The 9054-nt window shown below is 37.5% G+C and overlaps 1 protein-coding gene across 7 annotated transcripts; it reads left to right on the top strand.

The window, feature by feature from the left end:
* Positions 1-6071, top strand: LOC103716772 (uncharacterized). 7 transcript variants are annotated; one of them, XM_088713207.2, is made up of 3 exons: positions 1-175; positions 4875-5560; positions 5652-6071. In XM_088713207.2, exons 1-3 carry the CDS (start codon positions 138-140, stop codon positions 5723-5725), a joined length of 798 nt encoding a protein of 265 aa, XP_088569333.2. In that variant the 5' UTR covers positions 1-137; the 3' UTR covers positions 5726-6071. The 7 variants fall into 7 exon arrangements, with proteins under 7 accessions (XP_088569333.2, XP_088569335.2, XP_088569331.2 ...); XM_088713209.2 differs by having other exon boundaries at positions 4875-5545; positions 5652-5845; XM_088713205.2 differs by having other exon boundaries at positions 1-196; positions 5652-5845.
* Positions 6072-9054: the final 2983 nt, after the last annotated feature.

The following is a 9054-nucleotide window of genomic DNA, read 5'->3' as shown; positions in this document are numbered from 1 at the left end:
TCATCCATCCGGTGACCTTTCCCAATGTTCAGAAAAAAAAACAAAAAAAAAAGAAGAGCCAAGGCAGTCGATAGATAGAGAGCAGGGGGATCCAAAATCGATCCGGATTCCATCGACTTCTTCTTGGAGGCGCGATCATGGACGAAGGAGTCGGAAAACCTTCCCTAATTCCCAGGTTCGCTTCAGGATTTCTTCAGTAATTTCTCTTTCCCCTTTGATCATGTAGTTTTAGATAAAATCTAGAGCTTGTCGGACAAGTAGGCTAATTTTGCACCAAATCTCACACTCATTGGTATGATTGCTTGCTTGCTACTTGGTCATGGTTCCATCTTATAAAACTATGAAGAAAAATAACGGTTGTCAGTCCAGTGTTGCTTGATTCATGCTTATCAGATTACTTAGAATTACGTGCTCATGCTAATACGCAGTTGTGCGATCTCTGCCATGTCGCTGAGGATTGCATCCTTCCATGTTACCTCAACTTGTTTATCAGCATTCGATCGTCATCACATATGATAAATCTATAAAAGTATATAATGGTTCTAGTTTTGAACAATTAATATCTTCTCTGTTGAGCCAACTTCAAGATATTGTTCAGATGCTAAACGTATCTCATCGATTCAACTCCTAGCCTTCATTTATCTTCCATGCTATGCAGTAGGATGTCGTACTTCTATGGCTGTTCGAACGAAGTGCTCGAGGCCGCGACAAAGGTCTCGCATATAGAGGAGCCATTGATGGAATATGTTTTGTTCGATGGTTCCCTCGTTGCTTAAGATGATGGCTGGTTGTCTTCCATTGTTTTCCTTATGTCATGTAAATTGTTTTCTCAAACCTTGTATTTTATAGCAAATCTTATTCTTGGAAACCAGAGCTTTGCGGGTTCCTAATTTCATCGACTTTGGGTGGTGAGAGGGGAGGAAGTTTAACTGTTGATTTGAAGATTTCGCACTGAGTTTTGTAAGGAAATGACTTTCACAGGGTTGCAGGATAGATCGTTGCTATAATTATTGAATTTTCTCTTACTGGTTGGAACACCTTGAGGAAGTGGGGTTGCAGTAATATAGGCACTCTGTGCTGCAATTAGTTTGATTCTTCCAGCAAAAATCAAGTCTGGTGCTTAAAACTTCTCTCTTGTTCTCCTGTTTGGTTGTTTTGTTGGTTTTGCTTCCTTTTGAAACCTTTCTCTTGCCTCCTTTATGACAAACTCTTTTGATGATTAGGTCTCTTAGCCCCAAAGAATGCTCAAACTTAATGGAGAGATAGATGATAACTCGATGACCCAGGAAACTTAATGGAGAGAGATAAGATAGATGATAACTCAATGACCCAAGATCCTCTACAGTGCCCCCTTTTGCAACCTAAAGGGTTGTACCACCCTGGATAGCTGCTGCGTCATCCATCTCGGAGACAGATAATTGTCGCTCATCTAGGGGGTGCGTAGTGTATGGCACCAAGCGCGACTGCTCGGTTTCCCGCAACAAGTAGCGGCCATCTATCTCCGAGATGGATGATGTGGCAGCTATCCTAGGTGGTATATCCCTTTGTGGTACAAAAGGCACACCATAGAGGATCCAAACTCTAACTTAATTTGATTCTTCAGAACTTGTTTTCAAAAGGTCAAGTACAAGTTTATTATAGAGTACATAGAATCTTCTCCCCACATTCTATAATTAATTTTCTACCTACCAACTACTTAATTAAATGCCCGTCGAGACTTCGTTGATTAATATTCTAGAAGGTGTCTTCGTCGTCCTTGGAACAAGTTCGGCATTTGAGCTAGTTAAGCAATATATATCAAATAAATTGAAAGAACTGCAGAACATCCTCGAATTGAATGAACCTGCAAAATATGAAGTTTGAGATGTCCAAAGTGTGCCTCCTAATTCCATTTTCATTACTTTCCCTGAGTAATGCATGAATTATACCAGTCAGTTAGTACCTATTGAAGGCACAGTCCTAAAATGTCGGCGCCAATCTTGCCTGGGAAATCTCAACACATCTTAATCATGGTTTTTAGCTCATAAAAACTCCATTTCTACTAGTTTTTCATTTGGTGGATTATGCACCTTAGTCATTTTAAGAAACTCCTCTCTCTCCCATACACATATGGGACGAGATGAGGAAAAGGAAAATAAACTCAAACTTTGAAATGACAAACACTGTTATAGAAATTTATAAAATGAATATTTTTCCTCAGGATCAAATATCGATGTTAAATATTCTGTCCATGACCATGTGCAATTTATTGGGAATTCTAGTTTCTTTATGGAAGATGGAGATACACTGTTGTTTCTTTCTCATTGTCAATGTTTTATGTTTCATTCTAAGGTTCATGAAGCCTTATCAATGTGATAAAGTTGTTTTACTTTGCATGTTGCAGATGCATTAGAATAAAAGTTACACATGTTACCCTGTCTTCTGTTCTTTGTTACCTTTTTACCCAACATGATTTTTTCACTTCGTTAGGAGAGGCCGCTGGTGCTGGTGGCCAACAATGGGGACTGTGATGATTCTTTTTATTCATCCAGGTTGGGTTTAAGTTTGATCGAATATATGTGGCTTGCTTTTTTGTTTAAAAAAAATAAAATCAAGTTAACAGAAAATAGTTAACCATAACTGAGATGCTTTAGGATACACTGTGCATCGTAGCCATGTCATCACACACTGAAGACACATCTGGTATTGGATAAGTCGTTTTCCTATAAAGACCAGAGAAACATATGCTTGAATAAGGAGGAGCTGCTAATAATAAATGGGCAGTAAAGCGATGGCTGATTTTGTAGATAAATGGGAAGGGTATAGGATCTCCTTTTCTTCTTCTCATCTATCATTTCAGCTTTAAGTGTGTATCGACCTTGCTCAGGCCAAGTCACAAGATTTACAGCTCATATATCTGAATATGCAGACTGGGGTGCAGCTGTACCCTAAGATTTTCAGATTTTGCCTTCTTTATTTTCAGCCAAGTGCCACTGGTTGCTCATTTTTTGCTGTCATTTTAAAGTTAATTGTTATATTCATTTACGATTCCTTAGTGCGTGCATTGGCAACCCCCCCATGGACACCAAAAAAAAAAGGAGTTAAGATGATAATGATGATGCTTTCACCTTATTGACCATGTTGAGGCAAAGTTCCTTCAGCTTTAAGTGTATATTGACCTTGCTCACAAGATTTTCAGCTCATATATCTGACTATGCAGACTGGGGTGCAGCTGTACCCCAAGATTTTCAGATTTTGCCTTCTTTATTTTCAGCCAAGTGCCACTTGTTGATCATTTTTTGCTGTCATTTTAAAGTTAATTGTTATATCCGTTTTTACGATTCCTTAGTGCGTGCATTTGCAGCCCCCCCACGGACACCAAAAAAAAAAAAGAGTTAAAATGATAATGATGATGCTTTCACCTTATTGACCATGTTGAGGCAAAGTTCCTTCAACTTTAAGTGTATATTGACCTTGCTCACAAGATTTTCAGCTCATATATCTGAATATGCAGACTGGGGTGCAGCTGTACCCCAAGATTTTCAGATTTTGCCTTCTTTATTTTCAGCCAAGTGCCACTTGTTGATCATTTTTTGCTGTCATTTTAAAGTTAATTGTTATATTCATTTACGATTCCTTAGTGCGTGCATTGGCAACCCCCCCATGGACACCAAAAAAAAAAGGAGTTAAAATGATAATGATGATGCTTTCACCTTATTGACCATGTTGAGGCAAAGTTCCTTCAGCTTTAAGTGTATATTGACCTTGCTCACAAGATTTTCAGCTCATATATCTGAAAATGCAGACTGGGGTGCAGCTGTCCCCCAAGATTTTCAGATTTTGCCTTCTTTATTTTCAGCCAAGTGCCACTTGTTGATCATTTTTTGCTGTCATTTTAAAGTTAATTGTTATATCCATTTTTACGATTCCTTAGTGCATGCATTTGCAGCCCCCCACGGACACCAAAAAAAAAAAGAGTTAAAATGATAATGATGATGCTTTCACCTTATTGACCATGTTGAGGCAAAGTTCCTTCAGCTTTAAGTGTATATTGACCTTGCTCACAAGATTTTCAGCTCATATATCTGAATATGCAGACTGGGGTGCAGCTGTACCCCAAGATTTTCAGATTTTGCCTTCTTTATTTTCAGCCAAGTGCCACTTGTTGCTCATTTTTTGCTGTCATTTTAAAGTTAATTGTTATATCCATTTTTACGATTCCTTAGTGCGTGCCTTTGCAATCCCCCCACCACCACCCAAAAAAAAAGAGTTAAAATGATAATGATGATGCTTTCACCTCATTGACCATGTTGAGGCTAAGTTCCTTGCTTGAAAACATATTTTTGACTTGGCCATTCTCTTAACACTGTCGGCAACTAGAGGTGCTCAATTTATTAGGGATATGCTTTTGTCCAGCAGATAGCATACACTGGAATATAATGGCACTTGCACACATCATTTTCACACATGATGGTGGATGGGCAAATTACATGGTTATATATTGACATTTGTTTTGGAGCAAGATGCCCAGACCCATGGCCCCCTATTAGAAGAACTGCAGATTCCTAGTAACATAGTTTTCAACTCAACCAAGTAGGGCACAAAGAGATTGCTTGCCCCTCTGTCACCAGAATTACTGTAATTGATTCATTATGTGCTAATCTCTTAACAAGATCTCATGATCAGTAGTAATATTTCTGCAGTCCATTACATCGTCAGAGATGCTGAATGGTAAGTGATTGACTTTGTTTGGGAAAAAGGTATGGGGCTGGGAAATTGTTACGAATACGAGTTCTCGTGCAGCTACAAAGTACTATGTTACTCATCATAATGAGAATGAAGAATGATCTTTTCTTGAGTTATTCATCCTTTCTTTTCTTGTGCCACAATCCCAGTTTACACCCTACCAAAGAACTTAGCAGAAGTAGTGTTGAATTGAACAAGAAAAGGAAGCTACAGTATGAGCTCGATGATTTGGGTCTGCCATCACCTAAGCACAAATTCCGAGACAGATTTAATACCTCTGGCCATGGATCGCTGACTGCAGAGAGCCCTGAGCATGTGGAGAATCTCCTCAAAGAAATAATAAGTAGAGAAATAAGAGATGGACCGGAACAACTGGAAGACTCTGACAATGATAGCAACAGTTTTATCGAAGATTATGCTGAAACTGAAGGCTATGTTACTGCCATGGCATTGGACGTTGATGCTGAATCTGGAAAGCCATCTGGGAAAATCTTTCTCCAGGATTGGGCTTCTACATCTGCTAACAGTTTCGACAGCAATATTTTGAAGAGCAGCTTCGATTCCTTAAACGCTCGCAGTATGATTGAATCAAACAAGAGAGAACAAGTGGCGGGGGATGTTCAGCAGTCTGACTCAGGGTACGAAACCATGGAGGAGCACCGTCCTGAATGCGAAACATGCGGTGATTACCTTTTCTCAGAATTTGGAAAGAATGCCACTGAGCATTTAGATGCAGCAACTAAAGATGAGATGCTTTACTCCAATGATGTGACACCAGATGCATTTGTACTTTCATCAGGAAGGTGGAGCACCGGACAAGGTATGTTCATGTTTGGTAAGTCGTCTGCTACAAAAAAAATGGTGCTTAGAAATTTCTACTGCTGTATCATAGATCTTATACTGCAATCTTAATATTGCACCTGCAGATGCTCGATTGGGTGCAAGGAAACCAACCATAGATCAAGAATTCGAGCAATATTTTTCCATGCTCATGCTGTAGCAAGCATTGCAAACTATTAACAATCATGTAATTTTCTGATAACAAAGATTGTATCAAGTAGAATAATGTTGGTGTTCTACAACTTGTAAATATGTTGGAACGTAGTTCTCCATTACCTCATCCTTCATCTGACTCAAGAGTATTAGAACCACTTCGAGCAGCAGCTAGTAGAAAGCACCACTACACCACGGTTTCACCTCTTTTTCCTTTTGTTTCTTGATGGACCAATCTAAAATTCCCAGAATTATCAGTAGGGTAAGACCGTAAGAGAAGAGACGACACACTCAGCTTTTATGTTTGCCTTCTCCCTTTTCTCTTTCTAATAAATATTCGTTCTTTCCTCTCATTTTTTTTCTTTTTCTATTGTTTCTAATTTCTTACCTGGCTCGAGAGGACATACTGGTATTTTATAACAGCTTTCAATCTGATCATCAAGTGATCAACTCTCAATAAACATGAACTTGTAAAAAATGTGCAATGGGATAATTCTGCAGCTGAAATGCTGCTCGAAGTTGCAAAAAATTCCGCATGAAAGCTTTATTGGCGTGGAAGTAAATTTGAAAAGAAACCGTCTTTCAAAACCCAAGAAGAAAAAGATAAAACCGTTCTGGTGATAGACAGTTGTTTGTACTGCACTTCAACTTTCTTCATTTCCTATGCCCTACCATTTGCCAGAAAGGTTGTCACGGGGAGGTAAGTTGATCATTGGGTAAGCACTCTGTGAACTGCACTTCTTAGTAGAAAAGCGACTGGGAAGAGTACTCCGATAATTGGTCCTGGAGATGGCCATTCACGCCAATTATATTTTCATGGCACAGTGATTTTTTTTTTTTTTAGAGTAAATTACAAAACCTCCTTAAAATTTATATTTATTATACTTATATTTATGTACTCAGTTAAATTAACAATGCTCGTGAATCCATTTGCCTTATATAAAAAGTCTAAATTATTCCTGAGTGCTAAATAAATTATAAAATGCTCCTAAAATGAGGGGTAAATTATACCTACATTCAATAGTTTGAAAAATCTACGTTAATCCCCTTAGCTATGTTTTTATCTAACATGTTAATCCATAACTTAACAGAATATTACTCAAACATTTAACTTAAATAGGACCTAAATGTCACATTAGAAAAAAAAATAGAAAATGACTAAATTAGCCTTAAGTGATATAATATTTGACAAATAGAACTCCAAATCAACAAATAATATACTTGCATCTCCGATCTCTATGACGTGGTGGGAGAGGAAGCGAAAACAAAATCTAATTAGGAAGAACGGAGGTTGGTCGAGAAGGATACTCGTTGTCGGATTTCGATTGAAAAGGAAGATTGTCGTTGGTCGCTGGTCGCTTGTCGAAAAGGAATACTCGTGATGGCGTGGCAAAGTGGGAAAGAATCCTTAGCCACTTAATCTCAAAAAAAAAGAAGACTCTTAAAGACATAATACTTCGAAGAATTTCAAGAGTTGGATAAGTAAAAGAGGAGCCTTATTTTCTTATAGAGGTAATTTTGATGTTTTGCAAAAGATAAACGATTTTACTAATGTTGTCAATTTAAATAAGGTAAATGTAGATTTTTATAAAATATTGGATATAAGTGTAATAAACATAAATCATAGAAAAATTTTCGTAAGATTATTTTGGTTATTTTCAAAAAAAAAATCAACATAGCATTTGGGTCCCATTAAAAGTTAATGATTTGTTAAGTTATCGATTGAAATATTGGATAAAAATAAACTTGAGAGGGGTAAGTATAGATTTATCATATTTTTGGATATAAATGTAATTTATTCCTAATTTTAGAGAGATTTTTTTTTTTCGTGCTTCCAAAATCGGGCAGTGTGCCAAGGTGTCCAGGTCTCGTATTCAGGAGTGCTTTACTTTTTCCAAAGCCTTATTTCATATTTGCTAATTCAGAAAACAGTACACCAATATCCATGTACGTCTATAATACGCAATGCATGGAGTCTGCATTTACAGGAACGAATATCTTTTTTCCATGAATACTTCATCTGGAAAACTGCAATTAATTGAACACAGACCAACACATTATTGACAAATGTGAAAGCCTCAGCATTATGCATTTACAGAAAAAAAAACAGAAGAGAGAACAATAGTGATAGATACACTTTTTTCAAGAGGAGTGATAGATACTCTTATACTTTGCCGCAACAAAAAGGACCCTCTATGGTATGGTCTGCACATAGTAGGGTGCTGTGCATTTTTGGATGGCCGCCATCACAAGATGAAAGATTATCAAACAACTGTATGATATGGCATGTTCTCGTAGATTGCTTTATTTGATGGCCATCCATCTTTTGATCACGGCCGCCCATGGCTACACAACACGATGGAGTAGCAGAATTAGATGTGCTACATATGCACTCATTGCAATGGCATTAGTGATTTTCGGGAACACGTCTTGGATGGTCCGAGTCTATAAACTGTGCTCCTTTTCTCTTTTTTTTTTTTTTTGAGTAAATGTAATCTATAGAAGCAAAGTTACGTGGACTGATGATTTGACGTATAGCAAACTAATTGTGCTGGATGGTAGCTTCACTTCATGAAACTTAATTCGTACATAGTACTAATAGATCCTGGGTCAACGGGGTAGATGGTTCGTATGTAGGCCTCGCTAAGGATCCTGTGATCATGCTATATTTTAATTCGTGTTCTTCTATAGATGATTCTAAAGACATTGAAGGTCAACCCCCTTTTTATCATTAAATTATCAGTATCGAAATTTAAAAAAGAGTGGAGTACTCAAGTTCCGCTTCTAAGTTTGTTTTACATTACCTGACCACCGAGGAAACAAAAAATCCTTTATCAAAAGCAAGTCCTTAGAAAATCTAGAAGCTCCTCTCCATGGAATTGGCGCATGAGTAGGTTGTCATACTTCAAAGTGATGAGACATCATTTCAATTCTTACCAAAATTTAGAGCCCGATCGAGTATAGTAAATTTTGCCTCTATAATGATGTATTATTAGAAAAACTATTGTTGGTCGTGTATTTGCACACTCAACAATAACTTTTTATGTTCCACTATTAGACAATCGTTGCATCAATCAATATCATAGTTGTGGAAAAATCTATGCTTCAAATGCCACGATGGCTAGCCACTTAAGAGTAGTGGATAAGATCTTTCTTCAATCATAGACCGAGTAATGTGGATATATTTGTTTCTCTCCTCCTATAATCTGCTGTCTCTTTACAATCTACTGGCCATGAATGGACACCCTTGTATCATGATCATGATCATCATCATCTCAAATAGATAAACATAATTAAGAAGGTCGAACTGCTAATTCATTTTTCTTTGTGCATGTT

The sequence above is a fragment of the Phoenix dactylifera genome, chromosome 17 (genome assembly GCF_051530095.1).
Source record: "Phoenix dactylifera cultivar Ajwa chromosome 17, Ajwa_hap1_PhDact_Kaust_v1.1, whole genome shotgun sequence".
Taxonomy (NCBI): Eukaryota; Viridiplantae; Streptophyta; class Magnoliopsida; order Arecales; family Arecaceae; genus Phoenix; species Phoenix dactylifera.
This window is presented reverse-complemented; position numbering and strand designations above follow the sequence as displayed.

Excerpts from the sequence above, each read along its gene's own strand:
- LOC103716772 (XM_088713203.2), top strand. The coding sequence starts at position 4,795 with ATGTTACTCATCATAATGAGAATGAAGAATGATCTTTTCTTGAGTTAT. Across the intron at positions 5,561-5,651 it reads ACAAGGTATGTTCATGTTTG|ATGCTCGATTGGGTGCAAGG; the intron begins GTAAGTCGTCTG and ends TTGCACCTGCAG.